Source organism: Lissotriton helveticus, chromosome 7 (assembly GCF_964261635.1).
Source record: "Lissotriton helveticus chromosome 7, aLisHel1.1, whole genome shotgun sequence".
NCBI lineage: Eukaryota > Metazoa > Chordata > Amphibia > Caudata > Salamandridae > Lissotriton > Lissotriton helveticus.
In genome coordinates, this window is record NC_136068.1 from 155,156,747 (window position 1) to 155,178,130 (window position 21,384).

Genomic DNA, 21,384 nt, shown 5'->3' on the forward strand with positions numbered 1-21,384 from the left:
GACGAGATCAGTGGAGCTGGATTGGATTGACTGGCTCCCAGGTCAGTACCAGGCCTTATAGGGTGTATTGGCATTAGAAACGATGGGCTCTTTGTCTTCAGGCAGAGTGGTGTATTTTCTGTGCACGTGTGAGGGCCTTTCATGCCGGTTCATTGTTCTGGGCAGGATCGGATCAGAGCCCCGTTTTCAGTGAAATATATTGTTATCATTCGTTTTTGTCTTGAGATTTGGAGAAGGCCAGAAGCTGTTACACTATTCTGTGTTTTTTATTTTTTTTAACGAGGCATTTTTGTGCCCGTTTGTTCAAGTAATCGTTTAGGAATAAATTAGACAACTATAGAATGGAATGCTTTTCGTTTTTGCTGTTTTTAGTTTTTGTTCGGAAGAGAAAATATATGGATTTTGCCAATTTTTTTTGTCATCATTTTAAGGTGTTGTCTACAGGCACTTTTTAGCTGTCAGTGTAAAACCTCTTAGTCTGTTATTCCATGGCTGTCGCATTCCCTTTAAAAAATATATATGTATTTGTTGGAAGAGTTAAAAGAAAGACATATAACATACATTTATTTCGGCAAGAAGGCCATAGAATCTTAGAAACATTTATATTAGATAGCATAAATACCCCATGGCCAATAAATTAAATACTAAGCCATAATTATTACATTACATATCTTCACACGTTCCAGCGTTTTGCCAAAAGATTGATCTCGCAATCAATACAAGAATGGATATCCTTTTTCTTAGCAAAAGGTTCATTTTTATATCCAACAAATAACCTAAAATTGCAGTCTGAGTGTCTATGGATTGGGGTAATTCTAAAATGCAAAGACAGTTTAAATCTATCTCATTACGAAATGATCGAATACATGGACAGCCCAGATTATATGGGTCCATGTCCTCCCCCTCTTGGTTACATCGGAAACAATTTTCTGAAATCTCTGGGTTTATTTTGTGTAAAATGAAATTAATTTTTTACATACATTAAGGGAAATATCAATATTATCTTTAACAAGCCACGTGTTTCACAATTTCTCATGTACTTTCCCCGCTGTCCGTGTGCCCGTGCTTGTTTTATTTGTCTTCAAAAGCTTAACAACAAACCGCTTATTATTGCACCAAATCCGATTTAACACTGCACACATCCATTTGGATACATTAGTCGAGTTCACAGACAGCTAGACATCTGTAGTCTCTGGTAAGAAGTTCATACTAAAATTCTCAAGAAAATACACACTAATGATTCACATGAATAGTAGAACAACACTTTAAATGTTTACTGTTTTGACTCCCACTCTGTACTGCGCTCAACGGACCGGCGGCCATGTTTGAGGAGTTTGCCTTTTGCCCAGATTTTCGTTTATCTTGGGAAATTTAGCCGATCTATTGGAATATGTACGATCACAGGCTGATGGGCTTGTCTGATGGTGTAAGCCTATTCCTACAGGAAATAGTAGTTCAGCCATGGTCTTAAGTGTCATTGTAAGACGTTTTGTTAGAATCCAAGGAAATTGGCCAAAATAGCAACTTCTTATCTGACATCTTTTATCTCCAGTCTCACTTTCAACTTTTGATATATTTGACACCTTATTGTTTTCATTTTATATTGGAAAGCTGGCTGCGTATTTAAGCTCTATTCTGTAATCGGAGAGATCCAAGATTAACAAGCATTGGAAATGCAATAGGTCTCGCATTAGAAAAGTTGGAGTTATTGGTCTTGTAAATGACATATTTTATTTATTTGTTGGTTTTTAAAATTGCTAAATTGATGGCTTTGTCATTTACAATGTCAATAGTTATAACTTTCGCGAATGTGACACCTATAGCATTTGGAATGCAACATGTTTTGTATTTACGTGACTTAGATGGCAGCTCTGGTCGTTAGGCCACATCTCTAGAGAGCAGGAGAGTGCAGCAGGGGAGAGAAGCACAGCAATGCAATAGGTCTCGCATTAGGAAAGTTTGAGCTATTGGTATTGTAAAGGACACATTTTTTATTTATGTGCTTGTTTTGAAAATAGCGAAATTAATAGCTTTGTTATTTACAATGCCAATAGTTTTATCTTTCGCAAATGTGACACCTATTGTAACACAATATGTGTTGTGAGGGTGAGTGAGGGTGAGGGTGAGAGGTTGAGGGTGAGGGGTTGAGGGTGAGAGGTTGAGGGTGAGGGGTTGAGGGTGAGTGAGGGTGAGGGTGAGTGAGGGTGAGGGGTTGAGGGTGAGTGAGGGTGAGGGGTTGAGGGTGAGTGAGGGTGAGGGGTTGAGGGTGAGTGAGGGCGAGGGGTTGAGGGTGAGTGAGGGTGAGGGTGGGTGAGGGTGAGTGAGGGTGAGTGGGTGAGGGTGAGTGAGGGTGAGTGAGTGAGGGTGGGTGAGGGTGAGTGAGGGTGAGTGAGGGTGAGTGAGGGTGAGTGAGGGTGAGTGAGGGTGAGGGGTTGAGGGTGAGGGTGAGTGAGGGTGAGGGTGAGTGAGGGTGAGGGGTTGAGGGTGAGTGAGGGTGAGGGTGAGTGAGGGTGAGGGTGAGGGGTTGAGGGTGAGTGAGGGTGAGGGTGAGTGAGGGTGAGGAGTTGAGGGTGAGTGAGGGTGAGGGGTTGAGGGTGAGTGAGGGTGAGGGGTTGAGGGTGAGTGAGGGTGAGGGTTGAGGGTGAGTGAGGGTGAGGGTTGAGGGTGAGTGAGGGTGAGGGGTTGAGGGTGAGTGAGGGTGAGGGTGAGTGAGGGTGAGGGTGAGTGAGGGTGAGTGACGGTGAGGCTGAGTGAGGGTGAGGGTGAGTGAGGGTGAGTGAGGGGTTGAGGGTGAGGGGTTGAGGGTGAGGGTGAGTGAGGTTGAGGGTGAGTGAGGGTGAGTGAGGGTGAGTGAGGGTGAGGGTGAGTGAGGGGTTGAGGGTGAGTGAGGGGTTGAGGGTGAGTGAGGGTGAGGGGTTGAGGGTGGGTGAGGGTGAGTGAGGGTGAGGGTGAGGGGTTGAGGGTGAGTGGGGGTGGGTGAGGGTGAGGGGTTGAGGGTGAGTGAGGGTGAGGGGTTGAGGGTGAGTGAGGGTGAGGGTGAGGGGTTGAGGGTGAGGGTGAGTGAGGGTGAGGGTGAGTGAGGGTGAGGGGTTGAGGGTGAGTGAGGGTGAGTGAGGGTGAGTGAGGGTGAGGGGTTGAGGGTGAGTGAGGGTGAGTGAGAGTGAGGGTGAGTGAGGGGTTGAGGGTGAGGGGTTGAGGGTGAGGGGTTGAGGGTGAGTGTTTGAGGGTGAGGGGTTGAGGGTGAGTGAGGGTGAGGGGTTGAGGGTGAGTGAGGGTGAGTGAGGGTGAGTGAGGGTGAGTGAGGGTGAGTGAGGGTGAGTGAGGGTGAGGGTGAGTGAGGGTGAGGGGTTGAGGGTGAGTGAGGGGTTGAGGGTGAGTGAGGGTGAGGGGTTGAGGGTGGGTGAGGGTGAGTGAGGGTGAGGGGTTGAGGGTGAGTGAGGGTGAGTGAGGGTGAGTGAGGGTGAGGGGTTGAGGGTGAGTGAGGGTGAGGGGTTGAGGGTGAGTGAGGGTGAGGGTTAGGGGTTGAGGGTGAGGGTGAGTGAGGGTGAGTGAGGGTGAGGGGTTGAGGGTGAGTGAGGGTGAGTGAGGGTGAGGGGTTGAGGGTGAGTGAGGGTGAGTGAGAGTGAGGGTGAGTGAGGGGTTGAGGGTGAGGGTTTGAGGGTGAGTGAGGGTGAGGGTTTGAGGGTGAGTGAGGGTGAGGGGTTGAGGGTGAGTGAGGGTGAGTGAGAGTGAGGGTGAGTGAGAGTGAGGGTGAGGGTGAGGGTGAGGGTGAGTGAGGGTGAGGGGTTGAGGGTGAGGGGTTGAGGGTGAGTGAGGGTGAGGGGTTGAGGGTGAGTGAGGGTGATGAGAAAATACAGTTCAACAGGAAAAGTAGCACACTAATTTTTCCGCAAATGCTATAGGCACCTCGTATGTGTGAAGCCTTAACAGAGCTGCTGAACAAAGTAGCGCAAAATAAAAAAACACGTTTTTTTACACACCTTTTGTGATCATGGCACGAGGTTGGGACGGAAGCATGCTTGGTTGTTTAATACACCAGCTACACCCCCCCCCGCCCCCAACAAAAAGACAGATACTGTTGGCAACAGCGGCCCGGTGTAAAAAGCCAAAGTGCTCACTCCATTCAGACTCTCGAAGCATGAAATACGTTTAAAAAGAAATCAAAGCTGTACTCAGAAATCAGACGTATTAATCCCAGCAGGGAAGATCCAACAAAATATGGCTGGCAAAGTAAATAAAATCACTGCATTATTCTAGACAAAGCCAGCGCTTTGTTAACGGAATTGGGTGAAGGTAGGCCGTACACAAACAAATCCAGCACAAAGTGGCAGAAAGAAGAAAGTGTTTCTCTTTACCCATAATTACTTGACACAATCTCAGTTTTCCAACAAGAAAGAACGTGCTTTTTTTGCCACGTTTTGTTGTATTCATGTACGGTCACTAAATCGAATGAACTCTGCAGGATCTCAGAGCGGGGCAAGAAGGGCGTGGCTAAGCAGCTCCGGGCTGGAACATGGCTGCGACACAGTCTGTGAATCTGCTGCACACTGCGTGGATTCTAGTCCAAATTCTGGTTGCCCATACTACTTGATTATCCCCTCACACAGTTGGACAAAATATCGCTGAACTGTGCGAGATGTAGCCCAATCTGGTAACCCTACCGCAAAGTGGTCATGCAGCACACAGGGGGAGGAGCGAGGTGGGGGGAGGGGGGGGGGGTTGGAGGCTGGGGGAGAACAGGGAGAGTGGACATACGGGGGGAGCCTGAGCTTTACCATGGCGGGTTGTTTGAAGTGTTTATAAAAAGTACAAAATGCATTGTATTTTACTGCCGGGATGACTACAGTGAGTGTGATGCGGAGTGGATTTGCCCCATCGGCTGTCAGGCCTTTCTGTTCTGCACTGCCCAGCGGTGACAGTGTGGTGTAGGAGAACTGTTACCAAATTGAGAGGGGGGCACGGATGTTTCGGAAGGCCAGACCTGCCGAGGAGCTGTGCTTTATTGTCCAAAGTTCCGAGTTCTGCCAGAGGGCGTTTTAAACACAAACACTAGTGTTCCGTTCAAAAACACATTAAAACAAGTAATACAGAGGCAGCGGAGAAAGTGTGGGGAGGCAGGTGAAAGACAGTCTGTTAAAAGACAAAGTAAGAGGCACTGGGCAGGGAAGACAGTTGCGAAGTGATAGAAACAATGAGAGAGACGTAGGTAAACAAGCAAAACAAGTCAAATAAGGAGACACGGCCGGCCAAGCGGCTGTGAAACTGAAAGCACGGCCGGCCGGCCGTGAAAGCCTTTGATCCGGCAGGGGGTGGAGCGGCACCAAGCTGGGCAACAGATGGCTGGCGATTTGATGCTGTGCACGCGCATTTTAGGTCAATGCGCTTGCGCATTGACCTAAAAGCGCACGGGCACAGCACCAAATCGCCACAGTTAGGTAAACTTTGTTTAAAGCCCTATAGTCTCGCTTCTCTCAATGCGCATGCGCATTGATAGGTCACGAGACCTAAAAACCAAGTGTGGAGACCACAAGGTCAGAAGAACACCTCTCTCTATTGGCCGGCTGGCCGATTCTCTGGCTCCATTTCTTACTCTGAATACATAGTATCTTCTACACGTATTTTTAAACCCACCTAGAGGCTCACTGTTCTCAGGGGCACCATTCGTCCTCTGACATCTTTCTCATTTTCCAAGGTTTCAGCGCACTCATCTCATTGCGATCACACCCACATATTACATTTAATAGGTTGAATTAAAACCTGGATTCATGTGAGGGTCAGTTCAACGACATAGCTGGTATGGTATAAATGTGTGGGGCATTTGCGAAATCAGAATCAGCTGTGAAAAAATTTGAGTATGACTCTCTGGAGCCCTAAAGGTGACGCCTGGCTATTTGACCAGATCTACCTGGTTTTCTGCACAGACTGTATAAAACTGTCGGGTCCAATGGGACTTCACATTTTAAAACAAGTGTACTGTTGTACATTACAAATTTAATATTCAAGGCTTTAGAGGCAAACTAAACAGTGACGTACTTGACACTTTCTTTTGCACCTAACCAAATGTGTTGCTTAAAACCTTTTTTACGATTTATCGCTTTTTGTTAAACCCAAAGGAAAGTAAGTTGCGTACTGTTCGAGATAGGACTTTCTAGTAAGGCTCATGCAAATACTCAGTGATTATGTTTTTGTTTGTGTCACGCCAAGAAGCCTTGACGTGGTTGCAGTCAATAAATACATTACATATATATATATATTTATTTACGAATTCAGTTAGAAGTGTTGTCTGATATTGTTCGGAAAAAACATAAGGAAACAGAGGGTTCAATCAACTGGGGGCCTGAGAACAGATAACATATTATAAGAGTGACTGCAGAGTGCTAGGGAGTGCAGAGTGCTAGGGAGTGCAGAGTGACTGCAGAGTGCTAGGGAGTGCAGAGTAACTGCAGAGTGCTAGGGAGTGCAGAGTGCTAGGGAGTGCAGAGTGACTGCAGAGTGCTAGGGAGTGCAGAGTGACTGCAGAGTGCTAGGGAGTGCAGAGTGCTAGGGAGTGCAGAGTGACTGCAGAGTGCTAGGGACTGCAGAGTGACTGCAGAGTGCTAGGGAGTGCAGAGTGCTAGGGAGTGACTAGGGAGTGCAGAGTGACTAGGGAGTGCAGAGTGACTAGGCAGTGCAGAGTGACTAGGCAGTGCAGAGTGACTAGGGAGTGCAGAGTGACTAGGGAGTGCAGAGTGCGAGGGAGTGCAGAGTGACTGCAGAGTGCTAGGGAGTGCAGAGTGCTAGGGAGTGCAGAGTGACTGCAGAGTGCTAGGGACTGCAGAGTGACTGCAGAGTGCTAGGGAGTGCAGAGTGCTAGGGAGTGACTAGGGAGTGCAGAGTGACTAGGGAGTGCAGAGTGACAAGGGAGTGCAGAGTGACTAGGGAGTGCAGAGTGACTAGGCAGTGCAGAGTGACTAGGCAGTGCAGAGTGACTAGGGAGTGCAGAGTGACTAGGGAGTGCAGAGTGACTAGGGAGTGCAGAGTGACTAGGGAGTGCAGAGTGCGAGGGAATGCAGAGTGCGAGGGAGTGCAGAGTGCGAGGGAGTGCAGAGTGCGAGGGAGTGCAAGGAACTGCAAGGGAGTGCGAGGGAGTGCAAGGGAGTGCAGAGTGTGAGGGAGTGCAAGGGAGTGCAGAGTGACTAGGGAGTGCAGAGTGACTAGGGAGGGCTAGGGAGTGCAGAGTGACTAGGGAGGGCTAGGGAGTGCAGAGTGACTAGGGAGTGCAGAGTGACTAGGGAGGGCTAGGGAGTGCTAGGGAGTGCAGAGTAACTGCAGAGATTAAGCTAATGGCAATGTAAATGACAATGCCATGTATTTATCTGCTTTCAAAACCAACACATAAATACAAATGTTGTCATTTACAATGCCAATAGCTCTAACTTTTCCAAAGGCGAAACCATTGCATTGTAAATGCTTGTTTAGGACTTGTACCCTGGGTGAATGGATGGCTGAAAAGATGAATGGATGGCTGAGTAAAAGGAAAGGTGAGTGTGACTAGATGGGTAAAAGGATCAACTGATGGTTAGATGGATTTATTGAGGGGAGGCTACGTCACAGGATGGGTGGCTGGATTTTTGGACAGGCACACGCATAGGTGAAGGATGAGTGAACTGATTGTTGGGTGGAACGGCCTACGGATTGAGGGAATAGTGAATAACTGAATGATGAATGAAAGAGTGAATGAATAACAGAACAGAAAGGTGAAATTGAGCTTAGTGGGTAGATAAAATGTCCTTGTTCAGAGTTTGCATATATAAAACTGCAAAAATAAATAATATCGAATGCATACATCTGGCATTCTTTGATAACACAGAAAATGAAAATTCAGTCCAATTCGACAGGCACGTTTTCTGGACATTTTGTGAGACAGGCCCAAGTAACCTCTGCAGCTATACACAGCACAGTCTGCACGGGTGAAAACAATGCGGTCACTGCGGAGTTTAAAAAAAACACAGAAAATGTGTTTTTTGGCCTTGCGTGGCCCCCTACCCCTCTCGTCCTAGTTATTCCGCGTGTACCTCTTTACTAAGTAGCTTCTTCAAATCCGGGGTGGGGGTGGGAGGGTTGGAATGTGTTTAGGGCTCGCCTGCTGATGCGCTTCAGCGCATAGCTGGCGAAGCTCTATAGGGGCTTATCCAGTGTTTATCCACTGGCGATTCCACTGGCGATTCCTTCAAGTGCATGTGCTTTTTAGGTCATTGCGCTTGCGCAAGCCCTAAAAAGCGCGTGCACAATGCCACCAGCCGCCTGCCTGCCTGCCTCGCATTACCACATCAAAGGCAGCCCTCCGAGCGCATTTCTCACCCCCTAATTATTCACGGCCGGCCGGCAGGCACATCAAAGGCTGCTGCTGCCGTGACTCGCATTTCTCCTCCCTCCTCCCCTATCACTGCCCAGGCCGGCCGTACTTTCTCTTTACAAGGGCCCCCATTCCTGAATCACTTGAAATCTCTCCACATTATTTGCATTTTGTTAATTAAAAAAATTAACTTCAACACAGCGTTGCACATTTTTCTCGACTTCGGAAGGATGAGTCCCAATCTCATTTGTACAAAGTGTTGTAATGGGATTATTGGAGAGTTAGAGAAACGTGCTCACAAGTTACATTTTTATGCATATCATCTGAGTAAATAAACAATAGCATGGTGCCGTTTGCGTCCTTGACTTGATCTGGTTTTTATTTTTATTTTGCTATTATTCTCACAAAGGCTAAGAAGGTCTGCCTACTTTAGTATTAAGTGCTATACGTCGCATAAGCAACAGCTAACCATTCACTCACCCACGCAACGCCACTCACCCATGCAACGCCACTCACCCACGCAACGCCACTCACCCACGCAACGCCACTCACCCACGCAACGCCACTCACCCACGCAACACCACTCACACACGCAACGCCACTCACACACGCAACGCCACTCACACACGCAACGCCACTCACACACGCAACGCCACACACGCAACGCCACACACACACGCAACGCCACACACACATGCAACGCCACACACACATGCAACGCCACTCACACATGCAACGCCACTCACACATGCAACGCCACTCACACATGCAACGCCACTCAACCACGCAACGCCACTCACACACGCAACGCCACTCAACCACGCAACGCCACTCACCCACGCAACGCCACTCAGCCACGCAACGCCACTCACCCACGCAACGCCACTCAGCCACGCAACGCCACTCAGCCACGCAACGCCACTCAGCCACGCAACGCCACTCACACACGCAACGCCACTCACACACGCAACGCCACACACACACGCAACGCCACACACACACGCAACGCCACACACACACGCAACGCCACACACACACGCAACGCCACTCACACACGCAACGCCACTCACACACGCAACGCCACTCACACATGCAACGCCACTCACACATGCAACGCCACTCACACATGCAACGCCACTCACACATGCAACGCCACTCACACATGCAACGCCACTCACACATGCAACGCCACTCACACACGCAACGCCACTCACACACGCAACGCCACTCACACACGCAACGCCACTCAGCCACGCAACGCCACTCACACACGCAACGCCACTCACACACGCAACGCCACTCACACACGCAACGCCACTCACACACGCAACGCCACACACACACGCAACGCCACACACACACGCAACGCCACACACACACGCAACGCCACACACACACGCAACGCCACTCACACATGCAACGCCACTCACACATGCAACGCCACTCACACATGCAACGCCACTCACACACGCAACGCCACTCAACCACGCAACGCCACTCACACACGCAACGCCACTCAACCACGCAACGCCACTCACCCACGCAACGCCACTCAGCCACGCAACGCCACTCAGCCACGCAACGCCACTCACACACGCAACGCCACTCACACACGCAACGCCACACACACACGCAACGCCACACACACACGCAACGCCACACACACACGCAACGCCACACACACACGCAACGCCACTCACACACGCAACGCCACTCACACATGCAACGCCACTCACACATGCAACGCCACTCACACATGCAACGCCACTCACACATGCAACGCCACTCACACATGCAACGCCACTCACACATGCAACGCCACTCACACACGCAACGCCACTCACACACGCAACGCCACTCACACACGCAACGCCACTCACACACGCAACGCCACTCAACAACGCAACGCCACTCAGCCACGCAACGCCACTCAGCCACGCAACGCCACTCACACACGCAACGCCACTCACACACGCAACGCCACTCACACACGCAACGCCACTCACACACGCAACGCCACACACACACGCAACGCCACACACACACGCAACGCCACACACACATGCAACGCCACTCACACATGCAACGCCACTCACACATGCAACGCCACTCACACATGCAACGCCACTCACACATGCAACGCCACTCAACCACGCAACGCCACTCACACACGCAACGCCACTCAACCACGCAACGCCACTCACCCACGCAACGCCACTCAGCCACGCAACGCCACTCAGCCACGCAACGCCACTCAGCCACGCAACGCCACTCAGCCACGCAACGCCACTCAGCCACGCAACGCCACTCACACACGCAACGCCACTCACGCAACGCCACTCACACACGCAACGCCACACACACACGCAACGCCACACACACACGCAACGCCACACACACATGCAACGCCACTCACACATGCAACGCCACTCACACATGCAACGCCACTCACACATGCAACGCCACTCACACATGCAACGCCACTCACACACGCAACGCCACTCACACACGCAACGCCACTCACCCACGCAACGCCACTCACCCACGCAACGCCACTCACCCACGCAACGCCACTCACCCACGCAACGCCACTCACCCACGCAACGCCACTCACCCACGCAACGCCACTCAGCCACGCAACGCCACACACACACGCAACGCCACACACACACGCAACGCCACACACACACGCAACGCCACACACACACGCAACGCCACTCACACATGCAACGCCACTCACACACGCAACGCCACTCACACACGCAACGCCACTCACACACGCAACGCCACTCACACACGCAACGCCACTCACCCACGCAACGTCACTCACCCACGCAACGCCACTCACCCACGCAACGCCACTCACCCACGCAACGCCACTCACCCACGCAACGCCACTCACCCACGCAACGCCACTCACACACGCAACGCCACACACACACGCAACGCCACACACACACGCAACGCCACACACACACGCAACGCCACACACACACGCAACGCCACACACACACGCAACGCCACACACACACGCAACGCCACACACACACGCAACGCCACTCACCCACGCAACGCCACTCACCCACGCAACGCCACTCACCCACGCAACGCCACTCAGCCACGCAACGCCACTCAGCCACGCAACGCCGCTCAGCCACGCAACGCCGCTCATCCACGCAACGCCGCTCATCCACGCAACGCCGCTCACCCACGCAACGCCACTCACCCACGCAACGCCACTCACCCACGCAACGCCACTCACCCACGCAACGCCACTCATCCACGCAACGCCACTCATCCACGCAACGCCACTCATCCATATGCAAAACGAAAAATGTCAAACTCTTCTATTGCGAGACCTATTGCATTTTCAATGCTTGTTTCAGTGTGTGCCTCTTTCCCAGGAGATTCCTTGGGAGTCTCCCTTTCCCTGTGTGCCTCGTTACTGGCCAACTCATCCGAGGCGCTGTTTCTCCTCGTGTGCCTCTTTGTGGAGCATCTACTGTCTGAAGGGCTATTTTCACTACGCGCCTTTTTACTCCGCAGTTCGGTGTGCCTCTTTATGGACAGCTACTTTGAGGCACGGTCTCTTCCTGTGTGCCTTACTGGACAGCGGCTTTGAGGCGCTACATACAAAGTGTGGAGATCAGTTACCCCATTAGTCCATTCTCAACGAATGCTCTAAAAATCGCTATCACAAATAATCAGATATTTCTTTATTTATTGTATACAAAAACCCCATCAAAAGTAATCTACAATTTGACCATGAACCCGTCGTTCTAACTGTGTTAAACTTGAAAAGGAAGTCTGGAGTCGGTAATCCACAGGGGAGAGGCGCGAGACAGAGCCTGCTGGGTGACTGATATCTGGGAGACTCTTTCTAGTCTCTAGAGACTGAGAGTCTAGGTATATAACACTTTATAAATAAATAAAATAAATAAAAGCAGAGGCTTGAATCTCAAAGTCCACACACTATTTGATTTAAAAACATGGCCCAAGTGGGAAATTGGAACTAGAATGGATGGATTCTTATATCAACCTAAAGATGCTGAAATGAGCGCTCATAACAAATGTAAACTTTGATAATCATGCAGATTTTAATTAGAAATGACTTATTAAACCCTGGAGAAGGGAGATGACACCACGAAACGTGTTGGCAGTGCCCTTATGACTGTCACCTTCTGGCAAATACATTTTTTGACAGTAGGAGAAGACCAACACATAAGGACCCCAATGTGGACATTGTCTTTTAGCAAAGAAACAGAACATAAGGAAAGGAAATGTATATGAACTATTATCTCAAAGTGAAACTCGAGGACTGCCATCAAAAATCACAAATGTGTTTGTCTATTTTACCAAGTTGGAAAGACAGAATCAATATTGTAGACTGTTGTTCATAGGCTTTTTGTATAAGATAAACAAAGAAATAATTGATTATTTGTGGTAAAAATGTTTTGAGTATTGTTTGAGAATATACTAATATGGTAATTGCTCTCCACGCATTTTTTTGTATTATATATATATATATATATATATATATATATATATATATATATATATATATATATATATATATATATATATATATATATATATATATATATATATATATATATATATATATATATATATATATATATATATATATATATATATATATATATATATATATATATGAGGTTTTACCGGGCAGTGCCTTTGAGGCGCTGTGTATTTCCGACGGCCCCTTTAAAGGGCGGTCCCAGACACCCTTACTCACCCTCGGGGCGGACCCGGAAGGGTCCGTCTGCTACAACTCGGAGTGAGAAATCACATGAGCCACACTCACTGACTGACCATGGCCCGACCCGAGCTGCTGCTGCTCGCCTGCCTCCTGCCCTGGGCTTCTGCCGGGCTGTATTTCATGGAGGGGCAGCACTGCTACAAGCCGGCACCCAGGAGGCACCCGGGAGTCAGGTATGGCGCGGGGGCGTGCAGGGGTGATGAACAGCGCTGGTTAGGGGGCACAGCACCAAGTGGGCAAAAACAGGGCAGGGGCATTACTGCGGGTGACTCTCTGAGAGGGGAAGGCTCTGAGGGCTCATCCGAGCGCCTAGAAGAGAGCTGGAGCACTTATCGTAGCGCTTGAAGGAGTGGTACATATTGGAAGGGCTATCGCTGCTGAATTGTGCTTTTATGGATGTCTGTTTACGAATAAAGAATATTGAATTGGAAGGGGTACAGGAATGAGGACAGGCACCCGTTCTAACAAAGTCTGTCTGGGATGGGTGTCCACTACCTTCGAGGGTCCGTCCAGGTGAGACGTAAGCGAGGGAATGGAGACCTTCAGCTCTCGGGGGTTTAGGGGCTATCGGTTGCCAGACAACGGGAGAGAAAGGATTGAGTCAAGTGTAACTTTTATTTTTTTATACATTTTTATTAGAACAGGAAAAAAAATAGTAAAGCAAACATTTTACATATCGATTTACATAACCTAGAGCATGACCATGAAAAAAAAAAACATTTTTTAAGGAAGCATGTTCAACAATTCATACAAAGCATTACATAACTCTTGAGTGGTTTTGCCACAACGGGGGCTCCTTCCATTGGACAGGTGCTGAGGAGTCTCCCAGAGTTCAGAGGGACTAGTGATGTGTACTCAGGGGTCCAGTAAGTCCCACAGAGAGGGGTCACGCGCAGCCCTAAGGCCGGTGACCCCAAGGAGGTCTGATCATAAGGTGTGCTGCATAGGTTGTCAGAAATAACATTCCGCTCTGAGGTTAATTGGGTTAAGGAGCGCAGGCATTTCGCATTTCCTTATAAACTGGTCCAGCTGTTTACAGGAACACGTATTACATAGCGCCACGACTACAAAATTGCGACAGCAGCGTTGTGTAATGTATTTATTATTACCGCTGCTGGGCTGTGGCATATAAGCCGGTCCTTAGCATGACCTCGTGACCCATGTACTTGTCAAATAAGGCAACTCGTCGCGGCTGCGCCATGGAATGTGCCCAAAAATCGTTACACGGTGTTTGTGATGGTTTCCAGCGCGCCTACAATTGACTGAAAAGCCACTTAAGGCCATCGGGTTCAGGAGCAGGCCAGTGGCAGAGCAAGAGTGTCTTGAGCCCCCAAGGCAAGCATTCAAGTAGCGAAATGCAGCCATGTCTGGCGTCCAGATGGCACCGGTGCCACTGCACCTGCTGCATTGCTAATAGCCACGCTCCTGGACTAGATACATTTTTGATTGTGTCCAAGTCGATTGGAAGCTCTCGAAGCGGATCTGCGTGCCCACTGTACTTCATTTAAAAGCGACTTTACTACACGCTAAGAACTTAGCGAATTTTATTGTGGACCGGGCCATATCGGGCTTTGAGGCGCTGCACAAGATCACACACTTTGAACCGAGTGGATGACCTCAAGCAGCACGCTCTGCGCATTGCAGCGCTGGCTGTGCAGGGTTGTATGCCCGAGTGGCCCGCACAAGTCAGTCGTAAACGTACATCTCCATTGACCAGTGCACTCAGATCTGCCCTAAACTGAGGACAGGCAGTGGAGGGCTCTCCAGGCCCCGGCAGGGAGTTCCAGTTCTCGGGTTTCTTTTAGTGATTGACCCCGACTGAGGACAACAATACGTTCACAGTGAGCGGTAGAAACCACCCTTGCTGTGTAAAATTGCAGAACTCGGTGGTACAACAATGACAGACGTCCAGATGTTTGGCACGTGACTTGTCCCGCAGAGACATGTGTCCGGCCCCCGGATGTGATGTAAGTGTTCGTGTCTGGTTCTTTAGTTTCTCAATGGGCCCCTCCTCCACTGGGCCCCTTGTTTGCTATTCCAGAATGGGGAAGCGCGACCGAAACTGTATTTTAATAGCACACCTGGTCTGCTTCCCTTTGTTTCTAATTAGGAAGAGGGGATTCCCCTCAGCCTGTGGTGTCAGACCATCACGAGGACTCGCCTGCTCCTTTTGGTGTGGGTGTGGTGTGTGTGTGTGGGGGGAGCTGTTGTACCATGGAACAGAAGGCAGATGTTAAGGTCAGGTCACCCTTCTCCCTGCCAAAGAGGCCAGTAGCTGTCCAGGGTAGCTTTTGAAACCACGGATACCTATTAATTTTCATAATCTATGGATTCTCCCATGATGCATCTGTACACGTTGGGCATCCATTAGAAAGCACTCGGCCACCCAGGCCTGCTTTACTTGTGTTTTATGTTTCTGGGAGACAGCCTGCCCCGATGGTCGAATTGCATTGGTGTTCAGTGCACGTGAAAAGGGTTTGGGGTGTATGTTCAGTGTAGGCCTGTTGCTTTAGAAATGCAGAGGGCTTAGCCGCGCGTATCCTCTCTCCGCCCTTTCCTTCCAGACCGTGTGCCATATATACCCGCGGAACCGGACAGCCAAAATAAACAGTTCTCCCTTTGAGGCCTAAAGTGTAGACGTGATCTCAGCCATGCTTTGAACATCCAATTCAATTCAATTTTATTTATTATGTTTTGGCTCTCAACAGAGGGCCACATAAAATATACAGAAGTACAGTACAATGCAATACAAATGCAAACAATGTCTGCCCAAAAAGTAACTAAATTACATACAAACTAACATACACACCAGAGCTGTAAAAAATTGGCAAGTCAACAAAGCATCTCCATGGATTATTAATAAATAGCTAAAAAACCTTTAAAAAAATTAAAAATGTGGAAGCAGAACATTTCGTTGGGGGGACAATAAAGTGCATGAAGAAAGTCATTCAGAGTAAAAATGCCGAGACGGAAACAAATGACTTTTATCCATCTAGAGCGCAATTTACATAGCGCCGGGCAAACCAGTAAAACATGCATACAATCCTGAATATTCAGATTACATAGATTACACAAAGAGGTGGAACCATACCATTTAGATAACAGGAGATTTAGGGGTATTAAATCGTAGCGTAGCAGGAACCAAAATCTACGTATACCGTGTGGGAGGGACCATCGCACATAAGGTTGTGGCTGCTTCATCAGATAAGTGTCAAGAAGGATATCTACATTCCTTTTTCCATGAATTAACTTTTTATCCGATTGAAAGCAAAGGTCCCAGGAGGCTGCTTTTAAAACAAGTTTTAACTGTAGAGGGGAGTACACAAAAAGAATAGTTTCATCTAATTTTAAAAGAGTTACGGCTTTTCTGAAATTACGAACAAGTTGAGAAAACTCATTGAAATTACCTAATAATTCACTTTTAAGGAGTGCTCTCAGTGTCCCAACCTCCGCTCTTGCAAGACAGGCCACCCATCTTACTAGGGCACAAAGTCCCTGTACCCAACTGCTCCTTAGACCAAATTCGAGCCTGCAGGCGGCCAGAGAGCAGGCAGTATTTAGTGAAGAGAGAGATCTTAAGAGTTTCCCCTCAATCCTATGGCAGAAGTCCCACTTTTTCACCTCTATTAACTCTATGCCATAAAGAATTGTTGCGGGGATTTTAGATCTGTACACTTCCAATAGAATCGGAAAGTGCCGTTTCCCCGTTGCATGGTATAGTGAGTTTAAACCTTTGCCATGGGCAAGAGCTTTGCGAGAGCAATGATCTATATGGAGCTTCTCACTCAAATTAGCCGTAACAATTTTCCCCAAAAAAATATATGACTTTACAACCTCCAATTTTTGCCCCCCGATACTCCAACCAAAATCTGCAGCTCGACACCTCTTTTTACACATGACTTTACTTTTGGTTATGTTAATCTTCATGCAATGAGCCACAGCATAACTATGGAGAGCGTGTAGCCGATTTGAGAGTCCTTTAGGGGTTAAATCAAGAATGAGGACATCATCGGCATACATCAAGCAAGATAAAGAGGTCCCCCCCACCAAAGGGGCGATGCCCTCTGTGGCAGACAGAGCGGCGGGCAGGTCAGCCGTATATAGGGAGAATAAGAGGGGAGCCAATAAACAGCCTTGTTTAAGGCCATTACCCGATGGAATTGGGTCAGAAAGCCCCCCTTCACCCCCCAACAGGACCCTACACCAGGTCTCTGTATGGAGGGCCCGCACCAACTCCAACAGGTGGGACGGGACACCAAGCGCAGCCAATTTTCTCCACAGCATTCCACGGTCCACTTTGTCGAATGCTGTGGAGAAATCAATAAAAGCTGCATACACCGTCCCCCGTCTCACCTGTACATATTTATCCGTGACCACATGAAGAGCGGTAAGATTATCCAGGGTTCCGTGGTTCCTGCGGAAACCAGTCTGTTCAAACGGCAGGATATTGTTCTCCTCAACCCAAGCGGAGAGGGATCCTAGAAGGCATTTCGCAAAGACCTTCCAGATTGAGTCGAGGAGAGCAATCAAACGATAGTTACTTGGGCAATCCCTAGTTCCCTTCTTAAAAATGGGGACCAGGATACTCCCCCTCCACGAGGCAGGTACCTTTTTAGACATAAAACATGCTTTAAACAGGGGGTACAGAATTTTACTCCACCCTAAAGGGTCCTGTTTAAGGACCGTCATGGGGAGTTCATCTGGTCCCATTGCCCCGGAGACACGCATATTTTTTATGGCCATCTCAATCTCCTTTACTAAAGGATAGTTCATAAGGCCATCCGCAGTCAGACCAATAGTAATAACATCACCTAAAATATCATCAGAGGCGATAGTATCAGAAGTACAATTCCCTGCATAAAGGTCCCGAATATAAGTGGTCCATACCTCTTCCGCTATAGGAATAGGGGAGGGGCTTAATCTAGACCCACACCCCTTACCTATTATTGCCCAGAAATCTCTAATCCTGCCATGAACAACAGATTCCCTTAAGTCAATCCAGAGATTGTCTTCCTTAACCTTTTTTATTTTTAACTTAAGTCTACTTCTCTTTCTTTTTAGCCTGGAAATCTCTCTTCCACGTTCTGTACCTCTATCTAAATATTGGTCCCGGACTAGATTATTAATTTCCTTATTTAAGATACACAGTGTCCTGGGAACTTCAACCCCTCTTCTCGATCGTGAAGATTTATTAGCACAAGAAATAATCTTCCGCAGAAATTCTTCAAAGTATACTATTTCGTTTCCACGCCACTCATTTAGAGCTAAGAGGGTATCGGATAAGAGATCCTGCACCCCTTTAATGGCTGAGGAATTCCAATAGCACCTTCCCGAAGAGACATGAAAGGCAGCGTCGCTGCCATTAAGGGACCAAGGTGCAGTAGGCAGGGTTTTTAAGGAAATAGTTACGAATAATATAGTATGATCACTCAGGGGGGTAGGTATAGTCTGAAGGTCAAGGATAGATGGAAACAGGCCATAGTCAGCAATGACATAATCCAGGATGGAAGACCCAAAGGGAGACTTATGAGTAAATTTTGCAGGCACGTCCGACGGGAATCTCCCATTTACTATAAGCCCATCGACGGCCATTAATTCTTTTAACAGGATCTTCCCTCTTTTATTTGTCACTGACTTTTCAGGGAAGAGAGCTTGAGGAACAAAGTGCGCCTCTTCCTTAGACTTATTCCTAAAAAGCTCAAGACTAACATTAGAAATCTTGCAATTCAAATCGCCCATAATCAAAACCTCCGGGGGAGATGGAACATTTTTGATTTGATCTACATAACGAAATACCCGCTTCATTAACACATTAAAACGTTCTTCTGGAGGAATATAAACATTTAAAATCACGATAGGGGCCTTAATGCCAACATTAAACAAATTTTCAATAGTTATAGCATGGAAAAGTTTACTGGAATCGATATGATGGGAGAATCTCCATTGCAATTTATTAGATAATAAACAGGCGATTCCCCCCCCTGGCGTGTCCTTTCTTGGAAGGGGCAGCAGGCACTTCCAAGACATAAAAATCTTTAGGAACATTCAACATATTGACACACCAAGTTTCCTGTAAACAAATCACGTTAGCTCCTAATGAGAAAAGGAAATCAAATTTCTCTGGGCTGCTATGGATCCCTGACGCATTCCAAGAAATAATTTTCAGCGGGATGTTAAAGATGCTGAAACAGCCTAGGGTTGTCTTTAATTTTTGTAGTTAAGGCTCCGTGCAGCCAGTTCCACCGATCGTTATCCTCTATATGAGAGGAAATCTGCGTTAACGGAGGTGGTTTTGCTTGCAAGACAGAACGTTTTCCCTTAGAGACCCGAATCTTCAGATCCCCAAGGGAAGAGGCTACCCCCTTAATCCTATCTCCTCCAAATGTCTCCCCAGAGGAGTACTTAATGTTGCCCAGGTTAAAGATCGGAAGAATATCGATACCTGTGCGTTGGAAGATCTCAGCTTGCTGCAGTATCAGGTTTACAATAATAGGTGAATAAAATTTAACCCTTATACTAGAGACCTTGACTTCACCAAACAGGGTAACCAGCTCAATATCCCTAGTTTGGATATGGTGGAGGCTTTCACTCTCACTAAAGCGCTTAAGTAACCAGGCTCTGTTTAAGGGAAGGTCCACATCAAATAGAGGTAGAAAGTCCAGGACAAGGGTGTCCACTGGAGCTTTAGATGTAATTTGGGGGTAATCCACTATAAGGCCGTCATCCGTCTCTAGAGCTATGGAAAAAGGAGGCGCCAAAGGATTAAGAGGCCCAGAAGGAAAATAACTTGGGTCTCCACTCACAGGCGGTAGAGACTGACTTGGCAAGTGACCCCCTACTCGTAACAAAACCTCCTGAGATGTTAAGGGACCCGGTTCGCATTCACCATTTGAAGGTGAAGGAATAAAGGAGTTCAACTCAACATCCGCCTTTGCGGATAATGAGCAGAATTCCAAATCAGCTACTTCATTCTCCACTTCGGCCGAACAATTTTGAAAGATTATTCGACGCTGCCTTTTCTTCCTATATTTGCGAATTGGTTTCTTTTTATTTCCTTTATTGTTTCCATGTTTGCCGATTTTTTTTCTTTACCACAGGTTTAGAATCATTCACGTCTTTTCTATTCTCAGACGTAAAGATGGGAAATAGGTCTTGAACCCCATTAAGACCAATAATAGATTTATTTTCTTCCTCAATCTCTAAGACTGAGTTCTTAATGCAGTTCGGCACTGCAGATAAGGGGATAGCTACAGTATGTAATTGGGGGGATGTCGCCACATCCTTCGTATTAGCGACTTCTGCACGGACATTTGTTTCTCCCACTTGCAAGCTATGTTCCGTCGTGGGGGGAAGGACATCTCTCCTATCAGTTGATTTTTGTAGCAGAGCCTTCAAAATTTGGGTAACTGAATCCAAGATGCAATCTGAGCTGCCAACAAATTTCCCCAATAGGGCTAATATCGAGGATAATAATTGTTCCAGGGCAATCATGGATTCAGAGATAGGTTTTTCACACGCCTCCTGAGGGTGACATATACCCGATAGATTAAGGCCCAAAGACCCAGAAGCATCTAACAGGTTAGACGTGTCCTGATCATTTAAGGAGGGGGTACTACTATACAGCATAAGCCCAGAAGGGGTCGCACCACCCGAGGATCTACAGGGGGCCTGAGTTTCCACTTTAGCTATATTTACACACCGACCACAGAGTTCAGGGTTGGTGGATAATGAAAGCGAACCGCCACCCGACCTGTCAATCTGCGGAGTATAAGACAGCAGTGGATGAATCGTCCCACAAGATCAACCTTACTTTCTCCCTTCCCTTCAAAGTTAACTAGGGGAGAGGACACCACTAATACGGATTGTGGTACAGAAGGCAGCACCAAAGTGGGCGGGGGAGACATAAGGGCAGAGGTATGGACCTCCTGGACCTTAACACCGGTGGCTTTATTCATAGACAAATTAGCGTTCTTAAGGGTCGGCAAATCCCAGAGATCAAATAGTTGGCATTGACCCTTCAGTGGGGGGTTGTTAACAGATTTATTTCTTATGCGGACAGGCTCTTTTTGTGAGGCTAATATGCCTCCAACTTCCCTCCCTGAACGCAATTTTTTAAACATCTTTTGAGAGTGTAACTCACAAAATAGTTATACAAAAATATCAACTTCCAGAAGAATTAATATAAAATATTAAGATTGTATTCCAAAATAAAACATATAGTCCTTAAGATCCAATAATGACCGACAAAATGAACAGTTCAATGAAG

At 47.9% G+C, this 21,384-nt stretch overlaps 1 protein-coding gene across 1 annotated transcript in view; it reads left to right on the forward strand.

Annotated features, from left to right (window-relative positions):
* The first annotated feature begins 13,076 nt into the window (after positions 1 to 13,076).
* Positions 13,077 to 21,384, forward strand: part of CTSZ (cathepsin Z) — a 76,227-nt gene continuing 67,919 nt past the window's right edge. Inside the window, exon 1 of the mRNA XM_078651834.1 lies at positions 13,077 to 13,291. Within this exon, the coding sequence (XP_078507960.1) occupies positions 13,173 to 13,291 (119 nt within the window). The 5' untranslated portion in view covers positions 13,077 to 13,172. The remainder of the gene's footprint in view (positions 13,292 to 21,384) is intronic.